Source organism: Callospermophilus lateralis, chromosome 10, assembly GCF_048772815.1.
Source record: "Callospermophilus lateralis isolate mCalLat2 chromosome 10, mCalLat2.hap1, whole genome shotgun sequence".
Lineage (NCBI taxonomy): Eukaryota > Metazoa > Chordata > Mammalia > Rodentia > Sciuridae > Callospermophilus > Callospermophilus lateralis.
In genome coordinates this window covers 53,391,653-53,412,132 of record NC_135314.1, presented here as the reverse complement: position 1 = coordinate 53,412,132, position 20,480 = coordinate 53,391,653, and the positions used below count along the sequence as shown (strand labels likewise).

The following is a 20,480-nucleotide window of genomic DNA, read 5'->3' as shown; positions in this document are numbered from 1 at the left end:
GTACATGTATAATTGCATGAATGGTGTGACCCCACTTCATGAACAACCAGTGAAAAATTCTGCTCCATTTGTGTACAATGAATCGAAGAGTTTTCTACTGCCACATATAACTGATTTGAACTAATAAATAAATTTTTTTAAAAATCCCTATCAAGAGAATAAAAAGGCAAGCTATAGACTAGGAGAAAGAGGGCTGAGGTTATGGCTCACTGGTAGAGTGCTTGCCTAGCACATGTGAAGCTCTGGGTTTGATCCTCAGCACCACATAAAAAGATAAATAAATAAAATGAAAGGTATTGTGTCTATCTACAACTATTAAAAAAATTAAAAAAAAAATTAAAAAAATAAAATATTTGCAAACCACATATATGACAAACACTAGCATCTAGATTATACAAAGAATTCTCAAAACTTAACAGTAAAAAAAAATCCAATTGGAGAACTGGCTTAAGAATAAAAAGACAATTCACTAAAGAAGATATACAGAGAGAAAATAAGCACATGAAAAGATGTTCAACATCATTAGCCATTAGAAAAATACAAATTAAAATCACTGTAAAATATCATTATGTTCCTATGAGAATAATTAAAATAAAAAACAGTGACAACACCAAATGGTGACAAAGATGTAGAAAAACTATATCTTATATTTTGCTGGCAGAAATGTAAAATGATATAGCAATTTTGGAAAAGAGTTTGATAGTTTCTTGGAAAAAGTAAACCTACAACCACCATATGGACCAGCAATTGTAATCCTAGGCATTTATTTTTATTAATTTAATTTTATTTTTTTGCAGTGCTGGGGATTGAACTTAGGGCCTCATGCATGCTAGGCAAGTGCTTTACCACTGAGCTACATCCCCACTCCCTAGGCATTTTTTTGAAGAAATAAAGATTTGTGTTCATAAGAAAACCTGTATACAAATGTGACTTTATTCATAATAGCCTCAAACTGGAAACAACCCAGATGTCCTTCAAAATGTGAGTGTTTAAACAAATTGTGGAAGAGCCATAATGTGGAGTATCACTCAGCAATAAAAATATCAAACTATTGACATATACAAAACAACCTGGATCAATCTCTAGAGAATGCCAAAAGTTTGCACATAGTACTTATCACATTTAAAAATTTATACAACATTCTAATATAACATTCTAATATAACATTTTTGAAATGACAAAATTATAGAAATGAAGAATAGGTAGTGGTTTCTAGGAGTTATGAAGTTAGGAGGGAAATGGCAATATGAGGCATCCTTATTATAGAAATATTCTGAATCTATACCAATGTCAATATCCTAGTTGTGATATTTTACAATAATTTTGCAGGATTAGAAAAAATGGATGAAGAATACATGTAATTTTTATATTTGCTTAAATTTATATATATTTAATTTTTAATTTTGAGATCATTGTTGTAAAAAACATAGAGATCCTATGTACTCTTTAAGTATGTGTGTCTGTGTGTGTTGTGTATATCTATCCCAAACTTGGATACTTTGTAACTTTAAAAATCTTGATGTGATTATGATATGTATCCAGATGAAAAACCCTCTTTCAAAAGTATTTTTTTCTTTCCTGCAATGATGGGAATGGAATCTAGAGTCTTGTATATGCTAGGCAAGTGCTCTACCAATGACTGAGCTATCGCCCCAGCCTGATTTTTTTTTTTTAAATATTTATTTTTTAGTTTTAGGTAGACACAATATCTTTATTTTATTTTTATATGGTGCTGAGAATTGAACCCAGTACCTCACGCATGCTAGGCGAGCTTGCTACCACTTGAGCCACATCCTCAGCCCCTGCTTGTTTTTTTTAATTTGTTCTTTTTAGTGATACATAACAGTAGAATGTATTTTGACATATCATGCATACATGAAATATAACTTCCCATTGTTGTGGTTGTACATGATGTGGAGTTACACTGGTCATGTAATCATATTTGAACACAAGAAAGTTATGTCCAATTCATTTACTATCTTTCCCATTCCCATCCCCCACACTTCTCCCCATTCCCCCATGTCCAATCTGGTGAATCTCTACTCCTCCCTCTCCCCTGCCTATTGTGAGTCAGAATCTGCATATTAATGAGAGATCTTTTGGTCTTTGGTTTTTGAGGAATGGCTTGTTTCACTTAGCTTGACAGTCTCCAGTTCCATTCATTTACTGGCAAATGCCATAATTTCATTCTTCTTTATGCCCAGCCTGGTTTTTTAATACTGAATGGATATTTACATCTATGTTTACGTATGCAAACTGAGGAAAACAATAAAAAATGACAAGAATATGCAAAAATTATGAATTATAAGCCAAACAGAAATATTCATAGCTCTGACCACCTTGCTATGGATTATTATTTTAGTTTAATATTTATTTTTTAGTTGTAGGTGGACACAATATCTTTATTTCATTTTTATGTGGTGCTGAGGATCAAATCCAGTGCCTCATGTGTGCTAGGTGAGCACTCTACCACTGAGCCACAAACCCCAGCCCTGATGCTATGGATTATTATTATTATTATTATTTGGTTGTAGATGGACACAATTTTTTTTATATTTATTTATTTTTATGCGGTGCCGAGGATTGAATCCAGTGCCTCACACATGCTAGGCAAGTACTCTACCACTGAGCCACAACTGCAGCCCCAGATTATTTTAATATATGATTAAAAATAATGATTTTAGGATATAGCTCAGTTCACAGAGTACTTGCCTTGTATGCACAACCCTTGTATGGGTTCCATCCCCAGCACCACAAAAAACAAACAAAAAACAATTATTCTTCACTTACTTACTAGGATATTATTGCGAAGTACCTGTAGAAGGATTTGAAACTGAACTGCTCAGAACACTTTTGAAAATAGTTGACATTTTCTGCTCAGGATAAAGAATAAAATCAGAAATTAATTGTATAATCAAAGATATACAAAGAAACACATTCTTACTTTTGTCTCTGCTGATCAATCCAGAACTTACAGCTCTTCCTGACAAAGTCACAGCCCATTCCTCGGCCCCAGTCTAACTTCTCAGCCATGCTGTAATTTGCTTTATACCAGCTGTGGAAATAATCCAAACAAAGCACCTTTTAGTATTACCGTTATTTAAATTCACTTTTTTCTCCTTTGCAGTACTCAGAATCAAACTCAGGGCCAAACAAGTGCTCTATCACCAATCTATACCTGCTATCCCCAATAATGATTATTGATTACCTTCACTTAAAAAACAACTCTAGCATACCAATTACAAATCTCAACAATGAGCAAATTAGGACCTTAAAAAGGACTTGGGAGGCCATCACCACAAATAAACATTTACAAAGTGCTTGCTGCCAAAGGTCTGTTGTACAGGATCACTGAGGCAGGGGTTGGGTAATCAGTTCTATGTCAAACTACTTTCATATTTGGAAAACAAAACAAAATATATTTCCATTGTAATTTTCAAAAATGATGGAAGTCACAGAGTAACACAAAGTGGTTATATTGTGAGACAAGGAAAATAAGGACAAGGAAATAGAATGAGAGAAAAAGAGAAGCTGAAAAGAAAGAAATAGTGGAATTACTACTTGGCTACCTTTTACCTAATCTAATTCAGTTGGCTCTAGTTTCTTGCTGTTCTGGCCTTGAATCTGTGACATTCCTTGGGTCTCAAGGTGAAGCAGGACATTATGGTGGAAGTGGAAAAGTCAGGACATGGCTACCAAGAAGCAGAGAGAGAGCTCTGCTCAACAAGGACAAACCCCAAAGGCATGCCCTGTGGACCCACCTCCACCAGCCACACCCTATCTGCCTATAGTTACTACCCAGTTAATCCCTGTCCTGGGATGAATTCACTGACTGGTTTAAGGCCTTTATAACCCAGTCATTTCACCTCTAAACCTTCATGCATTGTCTCACACATAAACTTTTGGGGAACACCTCACATTTAACCCATAACAGAGATAACTTCTATTTACAAGACATACAGGGTATTGTAGAACAAAGGAATAGACAATCGAATCCAGAATTCTGGGTCCACAATAAATTAACTGTCATGGGGGGTGGGGGAGGTGGCAGAGGTGCACAGGACTGCTGTACGTTAAAGGACTTAAGAGATATTTTATTTGTATCCCATTTAAAAAGAGAGATAAAAGGTTTATGTGCTTATGAACTGGGTAGTAGAGGATATTAGGAAATTATTAATTTTGTTACTGCTAAGTGTGGTTACATTAAAAAACATCCATATATTTTGGGGACTCATGGTGCAGTATTTAGGAGTAAGATGATGTGATGTCTGTGACTTGCAAGGTAAAGACCGTTGCCAAGTATGACATTGTGGGAGGCCAACCTTACGGGGTGACCGAGTTACACTCCCCAGCTGGGTGCTGAGGCGCTCAGTCACAGAAATGTGTGTGTCTTGCTACAGCCCCATGGGTGAAGCTATGCTCACCTGTTCCTTTGTAATATAACCCCTTGCCCTGTTTAGGATAGAATCTTCCATGGAAGTGCCTTGTGTGTGTCCCTTCCTCTTACTGTGCCCTTGGGTGTGGCCTACACAGGTGTCAGTCAACCTGCTGACAGTGGACATCATGAAGATAGACTCAGCCCCTGAAACCTGACCCCTTGCCTCATTTGAATAGCTTCTCCTCAATAAACTCCTCAATAAAAGGGGTCAGCACGTGCTCTCGCTCTCTCTCTTTCTGCGGACCCTTAAGGTCAGAGGAGCCGTCACAGCAACCCCAAAGAAAAAGGTATTTGTGTCTCTTGTGTGGTTATTTCATGCAGCCCTGTTAGCCCAGTTTAACTAGAGTGACACCTGAGCCTTTTAGTCGAGAGAACAGAAACCTGGCATAACATCTTATTTACTGTTGAATCCAGTTCATAGGCCTACAGTAGTCATTATATTATATAGACTGTTTAATACGTGCATTTTTTATGTATTGGTAAATTTCATAATAAAATATTTAAAAGAATAATATCCCTGAGATGAAGTCTATATAGACATCAAAAATTTGTTATCACTTCATAGAAAATAATCTTTAACCTTAAAGCATCGCATGCTAATGACTTTTCAGGGTGCTATCTGCTACCTTCTAAAGATATAACAATATCTTGATATTTTTGTTAGGCAGAATGCTATATTTTTTTTTCCTTATTATTCTTCAAATGGGCTAAAGGAAAATTAAGAAAGTAGATAACACATACCAGACAAGTGTTCTACCCCTGAGCTACACCCCAGTTCCATGACTTGCTGCATTCTTATACCCATTCCTTTTTCCTGAATTAATAGACAGGAAGCTAATTTTCATTTAACTTAATTCTCTCTTGTTTTTCTGGATCCTATTCATCTTGCATTCTCAGGGGAAAAGATGTGTTAATAAAATCCTTTCTTACCTATGTATTCCTCTCTCATGTAAGCAGATCAGCCTAAGAACTTCTCAGTCTTTTCCATTTTTATTGAAACTATTCTCAGGGTCAACAATGAGCTCTATATTTTAAAATCCTTATTTCTCTTTGATCACTCCCCCAAAGTTAAGTTAAATCAACTATTTTCATGGTTTTAATAATACCTAAACTATTGATTTTAAATTTGATTTCATTTTCAAATGTTCCCTCAGGCTATCTTAGAGAAAGCAGCACTGTTTCCACCTAAGCATTTCTAATTTTATTTGATACATAAAGATTCTGTAAAAGGTTTCATTTAATAACAGCTTACTGATTTACCAAAAAGTTCCACTACTTTAAAAACCAGGAAACTATACATCAATCTTATTCACAATTTTAAAAATTATTTAGTTTTTCCTTCATATTAGAAGCTTTTCCTTACAAGAAAATAAATCTCATTAACATCATGGTTTTGCTCTATTATAACTAAATCTTGAGGCCTTAAACAATTATTGAATGAATAAACAGATTTGGTGATAATGGACAGCAAACTGCACAAAATCCAATAATGCAGTAAGTGGTTTTGCTTTGATGTAATATGTCAGCATTTTCTTAAGCTAATCTTAATATTCATTTAATTTTAATACATAAATCATGTATTCTCACAGCTGTCTTACCCAGTGTCCTCCATTAATGCCAGAGTGATTCGAGAGAGGACTCGGTTCTGGGTATGAGAACCAGTCATTGCTTCATTCTGAAAATCACCAACAAATTTTAGTTAGAAAATGACTCTACAATACCTAATAATTTCTGTAATTTCTCTAATATATATTTAAAATGTTTCCAGTGAGGGACTGATAAAATATTCACTTAAAAGTAGTGAAATACAAAAGCCATCTTTAAAATGACTAGATTGAAATTTAAAGTCAAATCTATTTTTTGCTTATGTCTCCATGTTTATAATTTCCCTGGAATGGCAGAAACTAACATTTAAGATATTATGATGAAAATGAAGATAAATATATGTGGAATCAGAAATACTACTGTAAAGATTCTCCAGGCAAAGTAAAGTGAGACAATGCCCAGGTAATTTAGAATTAGAGAAATAACCACCTGAATCACATAGAAAATAGTTTCCTAATCCTTTGTGATCACAGATACACTAACATGCAAAACACATATAATAGAATCATGAGATCAAATAATCTATATGAGGGACCTAAAATATTCTCAAGATATACTATCTACCTAATTTTAATTTACATGATAAATTCCTTTCAGGAGGTCCTCTACAATAAGGACTCTACTGCCTCCTTTTTTTTTTTTTTTTTTTTAAAGAGAGAGTGAGAGAGGGAGAGGGAGAGAGAGAATTTTAATATTTATTTTTTAGTTGTCGGCGGACACAACATCTTTCTTTGTATGTAGTGCTGAGGATCGAACCTGGGTCGCACGCATGCCAGGTGAGCGCGCTACCACTTGAGCCACATCCCCAGCCCTCTACTGCCTTTTAAGAGAGCATATTTCTTCTTTGGACAGCTCTAATTTTTCTTCAACTCTTTATCTCTAATATCTTCTGACCCAGAAATTCCACTTATAGGAATTTATTCTTTCTTACTCTATAAACAAATGTGACCTTGGGTTAACTTTCTAATTCTGTTCCCCTGGAAACCTAATAAAGATGGAATGTCAACTGTGTTACCAGGCATTAGTACTTAAGGGAATAAAACCTCCTGAAATACTTCTGGGCTTGGATTACTATAAATGAACATGAATACTTGTTGGTAAGCCACAGTTCTGGGACTTCTCTGTGTTGAAAATATTTTATAGGGATCTGAAAATTATGTCTATGGAACTGTTAAAAAGATCATGTCCTATTTGGGACATGGTACTTTAAAAGCCAGGCTGGTTCTTGCATCCATCTACTTTGGCCTTGTACTGCTGTCCTTGAGTTGGAGAGGGAGGAAGAGAGGCACCAATGACAGCCCCTAGATTGCTGTTTCAGCACGAGGAATGTACCCAACACTGCGTGTTGTGTGTGCTTTGTGATACCCTTTCTAAGGAAATCTTTCTTTAGTGTGGCCTGTTGGAGTCTTGTGACTATAGGTCTGTTGTTGTTCAAAATAAAGAAATACTAGAGTAGACAAAGAACTGTATTTATTGGAAATTTAATGTCTTTTAAAATTGAGCTAATAATTATGATTTATGTTTTTGTTAGTGCTCTGGATACTTGTTTTTCCCACAAGTTTAGTTACTTTTGGGTATCATATTGAAGAATAAAATCTTGTTATTTTTTAGTACTGGGGATTGAACCTAGGGACACTTAACCACTAAACTACATTCCCAGTCCTTTTTTATTTTGAGTTGGGGTCTTGCTAAATTGCTGAGGCTGGCCTTGAACTTGTGATCTTCTTGCCTCTGCCTCCCAAGTCACTGGCATTACTGGCATGTGCCACTGAGCCCAGTATAAACAGGTGAAAGTATATGTTGCATTATAGCAGAAGCATTTGTATTGCCTTGGTAAGATGTCTACAGAATATCATTAAGTTAAAAAAGTTGTATGAGTTCATAAAGAAAAACTTCTTCATTATACAAAATACATGTATGAAGATGTGAATTTGGTGTCAACATATCTTATATACAATTAGAGATATGATAAATTGTGGTATAAAGCTGTATTAAGAATCGTAATGCAAAAATAAATAAATAAATATAGATAATTGGAAAAAAAAAGAAAAACTTCTGTGTGTATGTGTATATACATAAATTTAGACAATAGTTAAGGAAAGATATAAGATAAGCTTACAAATTACATTTGGAATTTAAGATTTAAATTAATTTGGATTTTAAGAGCTAAAGAGGAACCTGTTTAAATATCTTTTTCCATGAGTATGAATTACTTAAAAAAAAAAAAAAAAAAAAGGCTAGTAAAACTTAAAAATAAACTTACCTCTAATAACCGTTTTTCCCAATGGTTGAGTTCAGTGCCCATACCACCTTGATTTTCAAGTTCCATTCCTTCTAGAATTGGACAATTAAAATGTTTTCGTGCTTCATCCTAAGAATCAGAAAAATAAAAACCCCACAAAAGTACTGTTAGATAATGTCAAACTCTTTATTCCATGAATACAACAGATATTTAAAAATTACTTTGGTAAGAAGAGAGAATATTTTTAAAATATAGTTTTTAATATAATTAAATTTTGATGGTGTTACATTCTTCTTTGTTAGGAAATTACTATATATATATTTCTTTTTACATTTTTGTATGGCTGTGTTATAGTTGTACATATGATGGGATTTGCTGTTACATATTCATACATGAACACAATATACAATATAACAATATAATTTGGCCAATATTGCTCTTCAGCACATCTTCCCTTCCTCCCCTTCTCCCATTCCCTGATCCCTTTTCTCTGTTCTACTGATCTCTTTTTGATTTTCATGAGATGTCCCCACCCCTGCTTTCTTTTCCTTTTTCTGCTCCAGCTTCCACGTGGAAGAGAAATCATACAACATTTAAACTTCTGAGTTTGACTTATTTTGCTTAATGGTCTCTAGTTCTATCCAGTTTCCTGAAAATGATAATAATTTTATTTCTTTTATGATTGAATAAACTCAATTGTGTATATATATTACATTATTTATTACATTATTTTTTTTATCCATTATTCACCTGCTGATAGACACCTAAACTGGTTTATAGCTTGGCTATTGTGAATTGTACTGCTAAAACATAGGTATGCATGTATCACTATACTATGATGACTTTTATTCTTTAAAATTTTTTTATATTAGGAGTATTCTATTACAATACCTTTTTTCTGCCTGTTTATTGGTGCATTACAGTGGTATATAATGATGGAATTTGTTGTTACCTAGTTGTACATGTTACATTATATAACAATGTAATATGGTCAGTACCATTCCCCAGCACTTCCCCACACCCTCCTTGCCTTCCACCCTCTGGTCCCTTTCCTTTAAAGATCATCTTTTGATTTTCATGAGATTCCTAGCCCCCACCTTTCTTTCCGTTTTTCCTCTCTAGCTTCCACATATGAGAGAAAATATATGACCCTTGACCTTCTGAGTTTGCTTATTCACTTAACATAATGACTTAATTTCATTTTTCTTTATGGCTGAATAAAACTCCATTGTGTATATCTACTACATTTTCTTTATTCATTCATCTACTGATGGACTCCTAGGCTGGTTCCATAGTTTGGCTATTGTGAATTGTGCTGCCATAAACATGGGTATGCATGTATCACTGTAGTATGATGACTTTAATTATTCAGGATAAATATAGCTGGATCATATGGTGGTGGTCCATGCCTAGTCTTTTGAGAAACCTCCATACTGGTTGTACTAATTTACAATCCCACCAAGAGTCTAAGGGTTTCTTTTTCTCCAAACCCTCTCCAGCATTTATTAGTATACTTGTATTCTTGATGGCTGCCACTCTGATTGATGTCAGATGAAATCTCAGTGTAGTTTTGATTTGCATTTCCCTAATTGCTAATTATGTTGAACATTTTTTCATGTATTTGTTGGTCATTTGCATTTCTTCTTTTGAGAAGTGTGTATTTAATTCATTTGCCCATTTATTAATTATTTGTTTTTTTGGTGTAAAGTTTTTTTTTTAAATCTTTATTTATATGTGGTGATGAGGGTCGAACCCAGGGCCTCACACTGCTAGGCGAGTGCTCTACCACTCAGCCACAACTCCAGTCCCTGGTGTAAAGTTTTTGAGTTCTTTACATAATTTTAGATATTAATCCTCTATCAGAAGAGTAGAGGATAACAAAGATTTTATACCATTCTGTAGGTTCTCTTTTCACATTGCTGGGCAAAGTTTTTTAATTTTATGCCATCCTATTTATTAACTCTTGGCATTATTTCCTGAGCTTTAGGAGTCTCATTGAGAAAGTCATTGCCTATGCCTAAAAGCTGAAGTGTTGATCCTACATTTTTTTCCCTCCCAATCCACTGTTGACTGTTTCCTTTGGTGTACAGATGTTTTTTCAACATTTTAATGTTTTCTACAATTTAACAAATAGTTCTCTTGATTACAGATATAAGACTACTTGGTAGCATTCAGAAACATCACGGTAATGGTGGTTTCTCTGATCATAGTCTTCAATAATTAAAACAAGGAGTTATGTGTATAAAACTGCTGTCAAACCAGTAAGTCTACATTTAAGTCCATCACTTTCAAGGACTGTTGATAACTTGGGCATAATTTCCACCAAATAACCTTGCTTCTTTATGTCACAAGGCCCAACTGACTCATGTTTATCTCAATGGCAGTATCTTTGGTAATAACATTTGAAGTTGAACATAGTGGCTATGAAGGATACTTTTTCACATCAAGTACTGATAGGCAATAGATGGCTTTCTATTCAGGATTTGTTTCATGGGTCTTCTTGAAATGTAAGCCCTTTGTTCTAATGAATCTTTTAAATTTAGGTGATTTTCTCATATAAAGTCATATCCAACAAAGCAGACTCTAGCAGCCATCCTCCTCTATACCTTCTTTTTTCTCTTTACTATTTAAACAACTTTTAATACTTCTGTTTCTCCCTGGGCATGAACCTTGGGCAGAGGGACTTACTAGTTTCCTGATGTCTCTTTTCTGTTTTGCATAACCATACTGGAAAGTACTTTTGCTTGGGACTGTGCTTCTCTGTCCAGTAGATAAGAAGGTACTGCTCCCTATGGAGTCTTATCATCATTCTTTTGTTTGGCGTTTCTCTTTTCATGCGTCTTGATAGTTGTTTTCATTTGTATTTTCTCAGCATAGTGCTATTTATGGTAGATCTTAGTCTTCAGGCCAATCCCCCACCCCCAACACCCCCACCTCCTCTCGAACATTCATGAGACTCTAGAGTTTCCTTCTTTCTATTTTTCTCATGGTAATACAAACAATATCTGTGGCATTTATATTGTAATTTAATATATTCATTTTATAGAGTCAAAGGCCACAACCTCCTGGATGCAAAGAACCTCTCAATTTTTGGGTCTCAGAGACCCAAGAGCTTATTCTGTGCAGTCCAAAAGGGGAAAGCCAGAAGCTTTTTAGTTTGATATAATTCCATTTGTCTATTTTTGTTTTTGTTGTCTGTGTTTCTGAGGTTAGTAAAAACAAAAAATTATTTCCCAAACCAATGTTGTGTAATTTTCCCACTATTTTATTCTAGGAGTTTAATATATTTTGAGTTGTTTTTGCATAAAGTATCAGATAAAGGTCCAAATCTATTCTTCCGTGTATGGATATCTAGTTTCCACATTTATTGAAGAGACTATCTTTTTCTCATTGGGCATTCTTGGCACTTCTGTAAAATATCAACTGATCATATATGCCTGGGTTCATTTCTGGGCTCTCTATTCTGCTCCACTGCCTAGTGTTTCTATTTTTATTCCAGTACCAGGTTGTTTGAATTTCTACAGTAGTTCTCCCTTATCTATAAGGGATATATTCCAAAACCCTTAGTAGATGCCTGAAATCCAGATAGTACTGGACCTATACTATGTTTTTTCCTATATATACATATTAAACTGTGATACAGTTTAATTTATAAATTAGGAATAGGAAGAGATTAATAATAACTAATAATAAAATAGAACAATTATAACAATATACTATATTACAAGTTAGAACTTATAAATTATTTACTTCTAGAATTTTCCATTTAATATATTTGGATTAAGACTGGGGATAAAAAGTAAAACCTCAGTTAAAGTGGGGATTCCTGTACTATGAAATCAGGTAGTGTGATGCCACCAGCTTTGTTCTTTTTACAAATGATTGCCTTGGCAATTAGGAGTTTTTTGTGGTTCCATATGAATTTTAGGATTTTTTTTTCTATTTCTGTGAAAAAAGACGTTGGAATTTTGATCAGGGTTGCACTGAATCTGCAACTGTTTGGGGTAGCATGGATATTTTAGCAATATTAACTATAGGAATTTATCTATTTCTTTTAGGTTATCAAATTTGTTGGCACAACTGAGTGCAGTGACAACACCTGTAATCTCAGCAACTCAGGAGGCTGAGGCAAGAGGAAGGCAAGTTCAGTCAGCCTCAGCAACTTAGCAAGGCCCTAAGCAACTTAGACCATCTCAAAAGAAAAAATAACAAGGACTGGGGATGTAGCTCAGCAGTTAAGCCCCTCTGGGTTCAATCCCCTGGTACTCCCCCCGAAAAAATTTACTGGCATATACCTGTTCACAGTAGTCTCTTATGATCCTTTGTATTTCTGTGATATGAGATGTAATGTCTTCTCTTTCATTTTTACTTTATTTCAGTTTTCTTCCTTTCTTTCCTTTGTCTAGCTAATGTTTTGTCAATTTTATCTTTTCAAAAAAATAATTTTAAGTTTCATTGATTTAAAAAAATTTATTTTTTATTGTAGTTCGACACAACACCTATTTTTTATTAATTTACTTTTATGTGGTGTTGAGAATCGAACCCAGGGCCTCACACATGCTAGGTGAGCACTCTACCACTGAGCCACAACCCCAGTCCCTTCATTGATCTTTTGTGTCTACTAGTGTCTACTTCACATATTTTTACTCTCTTCTTTATTGTTTCCTTCCTTCTGCTCACTTTGGTCTTAATTTGTTCATCTTTTTTTAGTTCTTAGAGGAATAATGCAAAGTTGTTTATTTTAGTTCTTCTTCTTCTTCTTCTTCTTTTTTTTTTTTTTGTAACAGGGGTGCTTAACCACTAAGCCACATCCCTAGTCCTTTTAAAAAATATTTTATTTAGACAAATGGTCTCACTGAGTTAATTAGGGCTTCACTAAGTTGCTAAGGCTGGCTGGCTATGAACTCTTGATCCTTCTGCTTCAGTATCCTGAGCCACTGGGATTACAGGTGAGTGTCACCATGCTCAGCTTCTTTCTTCTTTTTAGATGTACTTGTTTTTTTGCTATAAACTTTCCTCTTAGAACCACTTTTGTTATATCCTGTAAGTTTTAGTATTTTCTATGTTCATTTTCATTTATTTAAAGATATTTCAATATCTTGAGATTTTTTTAATTTCCCCTTTATTTCCTTATCAACGCATGTTGGTAGTTCAGGAATGTATTGTTCCAAGTATTTTTAAATTTCCAAAATTCCTGTTGTTATTAATTTCTATTTCACATCTTTGTGGTTAGAAAGGTACTTGATATGACTGACTTTTATTAAACTTTCTAAGGCTTTTTCTGTGCCCTAACGTGTGATCTATTCTGGAGAATACCCTTGAGAGGAATGTATATTCTATTGCTGTTGAATGGAATGTTCTGTATATCTCTTAGTACCATTTGGCCTAATGTGCTGTTCAAGTCCAATGTTTCCTTATTAATTTTCGTCTGGGTGATTAGTCCATTATTCAAAGTGGAATATTAAAGCTTCGTATTATTATTGTATTACAATTTATCTCTCCCTTCAGAAAGAGTAATATTTGTTTTACATGATCAGGTGCTTTGAAGTTAGGTACTTATAGATTTAAAACTGTCAAATCCTCTTTATGAAGTAACCCCTTTGTCATTATATAATGTACCTATTTGTCTTCCTATACCTTTTTTTACTTAAAGTCTATTTGGTTTAAGTATAGCTACCCTTGCTCTCTCAAGAATAATTTTAATACTGGTGTAAATTGTTATGAAAGTATATTTTGTAGGGGAAAAAAGCTATTCAGGCTATTATTATCATCATCATCATTCACAGCACTTTTTATTTTTTATTTTATCTTGCTAAGTTGCCCAAGCTGGACTTGAACTTATGATTCTTCATAATCACTGGGATTGCAGGTATGTGTCACACTCAGCAAAAAAAAATGTTATTGAGTAGAAAACAAATTTACTTATTGGATTTTGTCTGTTTTTGAGTTAGAGATTTCTAGGGATGGAAAATAGCCCAAGAACACTGAAAGAGTTTAGAAGGCAGAGACATGTGAGTAGTAAAAGAAAGGTGGAAGCAGAAGAGCTTTCTGTCATCAAAAAAATGAGGAATCCTGTGATGGTTAATTTAATTTGTCAACTTGGTTGGGCCACAGTGCCCAGATATTTAGTCAAACACTATTCTAGATACTACTGTAAGGTGTTTTATTGGATGAGATTATTATTCCTAATTTTTTTTTAGTTATAGATGGACACAATATCTTTATTTATTTATTTTTATGTAGTGCTAAGGATCAAACCCAGTACCTCACATGTGTGAGGCAAGTGCTCTACTACTGACCCATAACCGCAGCCCAAGATTAATATTTACATCAGTGGACCCTAACCTAAAAGCAGACTGTCCTCCATAAAATATGGGTGGGCTCAAGCACCCATTGAAAGCTTAAACAGAACAAAGACTGACCTGCAAGCAAGAAATAATTCTGTCTTTAGAGTCAAACTGTAACTCTTCCCCGAGTCTCCAGTCTGCTTGCCTGCCTCATCAGATTCGGATCTACCAAACTTCTACAGTTGTGTGAGACAATTCCTTAAAAGAATCTCTTTCCCCCACTTCCACCCCTCACACCCTGTTTGTCTCTCTTTCTCTGCAAACCCTTGACTAATACAAACCCTCAAATGAAATGATAAACAATTACAGAAATAGTACAATGATCCTAAAAGGTATCATAACAGAGGCAGCACTTCCTTAAAGCAGTGCATATGATAGGAATTATGAATGTCAATGTCAAATTTCTACTTCCTCATCTTTCTCCTGGCTTATAACTTTATTGCGCTGCCTTTCTACTACTGATTCTACTTTAGGCTCTGAAATTTAATTATAAGTTCTTAAACAATAGTGATTAATAAAACAAGTATTATAATGAAGGAAGATGGTTCATGAGACATAAAGAAGTTCAATAATACTCACAACAACACGAGGTGTCACTAGCAGATACACAGTGTGACGAACTATCTTATTATCTCGAATGTTCCATGATCTTTCCACTTTTCGAACTACTTTATCACTCCACTGATATAATCCAAGACTGTAATTATAGAATAGAAAGACAGTCATTCTGCAAACGTACTACTACTTTAAAAATAAAAGTATTCATGAGTATCAATATGAAATTAAAATATTTGAGAACTTACACTATCCCATATCCATGAAAGGAATTTTCAAATTTAATCTTTTGAACAACCCTATGAGCTTGTAAGCACTATTTTGTAGTTAAAAGAGATGTTACTCACTTGCATGTATGTATGCATGCATGACAAATGAAGTAAAAAGACACAAAAGTAGATAGAAGAAATATTTGCAACATACATGAAAAAGCATTAATATCTCTAGATATTAATACAAAGTAATTAGAAAAAGAAGACTAACCCAAAAGATTGGACAAAGAAAATAAAACTAGTAGTCCTGAGTATAATAATGACATAACATCTTCAATCAACAGATAAACCTAAAATATGACCTATAATATTCAATACTGGTAGTGATGGTAGCAAGCATTCTTGCTATCATCCATCATGAACTTGGCCACATCTTCAAAAATCTAATATGGGGCTGGGAAGTAGCTCAGTTGTAGAGTGTTTGCTCATATGTCTTTTTGCGAGCCCTTAAGGTCAGAGGAGCAATCACAGGACCCCAAAGAAAAAGGTATTTGTCTGTCTCTGGGTGGTTATTTCATGCAGCCCAGTTTACCTGGAGTGACCCTGAGTGTTTCAGTTGCAAGGAACGTGACATTCCTCCACATTACTGCATATAGCATTAGTATATTCTTTTTTTTTCTGGTCCTGGGGATTGACCCCAGAGCACCACATGTACCCACTTTACCTCTGAGCTAATTCCAGCCAATTGTGTTTTCTTTCTTAGTGCTATATAGTTTTTAGTTATATGAATATATCACAATTTATTTACCTATTCTATTACTGATGCAGCTTTTATATTTTTGGTGATTTATATGGTTTGACTAATAATAACAAAATCATGATGAATATTTTGTACAAGTGTTTTTATAGATATGTGCTTTTAATTTAGAGACTTATTTTTTATATAAATGCATGCAAACAGTTATAGTTCTAAAACTGATATTATCTATAAAATTCTTTTTTTTCCCCCACTGCTAAGATCAAACCCAAAGCCTTGAACATACTAGGCAAATGTTATATCCCTGATCTAAACCTCCAATCCCACTATAATCCTTGATAAACCTTTTCAGTTTTCTTACTACAGCATATTTTAGGTCCTGAACCTCTGGATCACTGCTAATCTGCTAAACTAAACAAAATATTAATTAACATGTAAATATTGCCATGCATAGGCAATAATTGTTAAAAAGGCAAAATATAATCAACCCACATTTTACCACAGCCTGACTGAACTATAAGGCACAATATGGTGAGAAGAGCCTAGCCTGGTAAAAGAGTCCTGGCTCTTTGAATAGGTCATGAGGCTAAATGATCCTATATTGCTTTACTATGTACAGTTAGTTTCCTTAGATTATCCATAAAGACACTGTTATTTAACACCTAACAACATACCATGATTCTGATTTTTGTCTTAGCATCCTCTAAAAGAAGAAAATAAAAATAGTAAATACCTGTAATTAAAAGGCGGGAGACCATCTGCAAACCTTGAAGTTAGAGGGTTTCCATCTTTATCATGGTAGAATGCAAACAGCCCAGCAGAGAAACCCTATAAGAAAAAGTTTGAAATGTCTTACCGTGAAAATATCAAGTCTGATTACAGATATCATAACATGTCTGCTATCAAAAGAAAGCACTGATATAAATACATAACAGCATCAGGCCAACACAGGAACTTCTCATAGGCTGCAACTAAACTATGATTAAGTGGGTCATGTTTATGAATTCTAAATTCTAACTATTTAAGGTAAATATTTAATAAAAGTTTTTCCAAAATGTGTTATATATTTTAAAATTACTTTCAGTATAAATACAATGATTAGCAATTACTGTGCTATAATTTGTCTAGGCACTATTAGCACTTTTAAATCACAAACCAAAGAGCATTTTCTGTGTTCTTTAATTCCTGTTGTTTTTTTTTTGGTACGGGGATCGGGGATTGAACTCAGGGACACTTAACCACTGAGTCACATCCCAAGTCCATTTCTGTATTTTATTTAGAGACAGGTCTCACTGAGTTGCTTATTAACTCGCAGTTGCCGAGGCAGGCTTTGAACTTGTGATCCTCCTGTTTCAGCCTCCTGAAACTCGAGGATCACAGGTGTGCACCATCATGCCTGGCTGTTTGTCTGCTTTTTAAAGTTATTTTGGCCTTCTTCCTTGTTTGAGAACCTGTCATCTATCATTTCTGAATGCTGGGCAAGAGATGAAATGATGAAAGCAGTACACTGAATTGTATGGTCAAGCCTGACACTGGTTAAAATAAAATAGATGAATTTAATTAAAAATTACTGTGAAAATGTACATTTCTATATGATCAAATATGCAGAAAAAGAAATCATTACTTAGTTAAACATATGCTCTTCTCTAGTTCTGAGAAGGTAGTAGTCATTGCTATTTTTTTAAAAGGATTTTCCTTCTTTCTTTCTTTCATTTTTGGTTTTTTTTTTTTTTTTTTTTGGTACCAGTGATTGAACCCAGGGGTGCTTAACCACAGAGCCACATCCCAACCCCTTTCTAAATATTTTATCTAGAGGGTCTCACTGAGTTGCTTAGTACCTCGCTAAGTTGCTAAGGTTAGTTTTAAACTCAGAATCCTCCTGCCTCAGCCTCCTGAGCTGCTGGGATTATAGGCATGTACCACTGCACCTAGACTAAAGGATTTTCATGGCTATCAGAAGTACCAGCAGCCTAAGACTCTGTCACAGCTATATACTCTCATAGACTTTTTAGTATCCTTTATTCATAAATCTCAGGATTTTTGTGATACTGGGTATTAGACCTATAAATTTCAGGATTTAAAGAGGAAAACCTTCTATGAAAAAGTCATTCTGCCAGGTGTGATGTTGCATGCCTGTAATCCCTGCAGCTCAGGAGGCTGAGGCAGAAAGAAGGCAAATTCAAATCTAGCCTCTGCAATTTAATGAGGCGCTAAGCACCTAGTGAGACCCTGTCTCAAAATAAAACATAAAAATGGCTGAGGATGTAGCTCAGGGATTAAGTGTCCTGGGTTCAATCCCTGGTACCAAAAGGGGGGAAAAAAAAGAGTCTTAAACTAGCCAGGAATCATGGCACATGCCTATAATCCCAGGGTCTTGGAAGGCTAAGGCCAGCCTGGGCAACCTAGCCAGACCCTGACTCAAAAAAAAAAAAGGGGGGGTGGGGTGGGGCTAGGGATATAGTTCTGTTGGTAGATTGCCTGCCTCATATGTCCAAGGCCCTAGGTTCAATTTCCAGCACCACACACACACACAAAAAAAAAGCCTGGGTAGAATACTGAGAGATAGAGCACCCCTAGGTTCAATCCCCAATATTACAAGCAATATCCAACAACAAAAAGTCTTCAATCAATACCTAATATAAAATATTATATATATATAAATATATTATATATATATATAAAAATATATAATCAATACCTAATATAAAATATTAAAATTCCCATCCCCTCTTCCATCAACAAGGTGAGAAAAGGGGAAAAATTAATGCCATTTGGTATCTTCTATTTCATTAGTGAGATTCTTTTTCTTGCTTTCTTTCCTAATCTAATAACTAAAACAAAACTACTTTCATGTTTTATAAATAGAAAATATAATCTAGTTCATAACCTAGTAGCTATCAATTGTAAGTGATCACCTACTTAACTTCTTTGACAACCTTCTTTGCTGATTTAATTGTGGATTCTGTGTCATTCAAAGTTTGCCAGAATGAGTAATAAAGTCCAGATTATTCTTTTATCTCTACATGTTTCTTCTTCCTCTTCCCCCTTTCTCTATTCTTCTTCTTCTTCTTTTTTTTTTTTTTTTGGTCTAAGGATCAAACCTAGGGCCTCGCATATGATAGACAAAAGCTATACCTTTTTGAACTACACTCCAGCCCTTTTTTCTTTTTGGTACTGGGGACTGAAACTAGCAGTGCTTTTCCACTGAGCTACATACCCAGACTTTTTTTTTCTTTTTCTGTGACAGGGTCTTACTAAGTAGCCCAGGCTGGCCTTGAACTTGTGATCTCCCTGCCTCAGCTTCCCAAGTAGTTGAGATTACAGGTACGTGCCACCATGCCCAAACAAACATTTCATTTTAGTATCTCCTTATGTGAAGAACATGACTATTATCTAGTTACATTAGAGTTTCACTTTGTCAATCAGTATGTTTGATAATTGAAAGACAAACTTATATTTCAAGGTCATACATGATAGCTCACTAAATAAGAAAAATAATAGCCACTAATTTTATTATAGCTTATTACATATAGCATGGTGCTACACCAGTTATATGTACTGTCTTATTTAACCTTCAAGAAATAAAATTAATTGTAGTATGTACTATTATTTTCCTCATTTTATAAATGAAACTGAGGCTACCAAAGGCTAACCAATTTGCACCAAACCCCCCAAATTTTTAATCATATAGCTAAGAAAATTCATACCTATGTCTGTGTGACCCTTTCTCTCTTAACAAGTGTATTTTGTTCCCCTCCATTTCCTAAACATACTTAAATAATATCAGAGAACTTTTCCTAGGGTTTTAAGCAATTTCTTTAAATCCCATAGGCATATGGTAAAATTTAATATTTTGGACAAATTAGGGAAAAGGAATACAGAAATTCTGAATCAGTTAGTACATATAATATTTAAAAAGCCCAAATGGCCCAGAGTGATTGCATACACCTGTAATCCCAGCAACTCAGGAGGCTGATAAAAGAAGATCACAAGTTTGATGTCAGCCTCATCAACTTGGTAATAATAACCTGCCTCAAAACAAAAAAATTGAAAGGGCTGGGGATGTAGCTCATTGATAGAGCACCCCTGGGTTCAATTCTTAGTATCAAACACATGCATACATACACAAAATAAAAAAGAGAAAAAAAAGCCCATGTTAGACCAAGAAGGCTTTTACAAATTAGCTTTCCTAAGAGCTGTATCAGCATATCAAATATTCTAGAGGAAAGTAATTTTTCTAAGTTACTAAATTCTTTTCAGAAGAAGCTTAATCATTCTCCCCAAGTCCTATTTACTGAATAGATCAAATATCTAATTATATTAG

General features: G+C 34.5%; 1 protein-coding gene and 1 pseudogene across 5 annotated transcripts in view; both read right to left on the bottom strand.

Annotated features, from left to right (window-relative positions):
• Lmln (leishmanolysin like peptidase) overlaps window positions 1–20,480 on the bottom strand; it is a 70,203-nt gene that overhangs the window by 26,938 nt on the left and 22,785 nt on the right. For all 5 annotated transcript variants that reach the window (XR_013092475.1, XR_013092476.1, XR_013092477.1 and 2 more), the window contains exons 8-12: window positions 16,890–16,984; window positions 15,212–15,329; window positions 8,307–8,414; window positions 6,037–6,113; window positions 2,945–3,055 (exon numbers count right to left, since the gene is read on the bottom strand). Coding sequence is in view for 2 of the 5 variants with exons in the window: in XM_076868016.2 (XP_076724131.1) it covers window positions 2,945–3,055; window positions 6,037–6,113; window positions 8,307–8,414; window positions 15,212–15,329; window positions 16,890–16,984 (509 nt within the window). In the remaining 3 variants the exon portion in view is untranslated. The remainder of the gene's footprint in view (window positions 1–2,944; window positions 3,056–6,036; window positions 6,114–8,306; window positions 8,415–15,211; window positions 15,330–16,889; window positions 16,985–20,480) is intronic.
• Window positions 10,519–11,325, bottom strand: LOC143408691 (ribosome biogenesis protein NSA2 homolog; annotated as a pseudogene).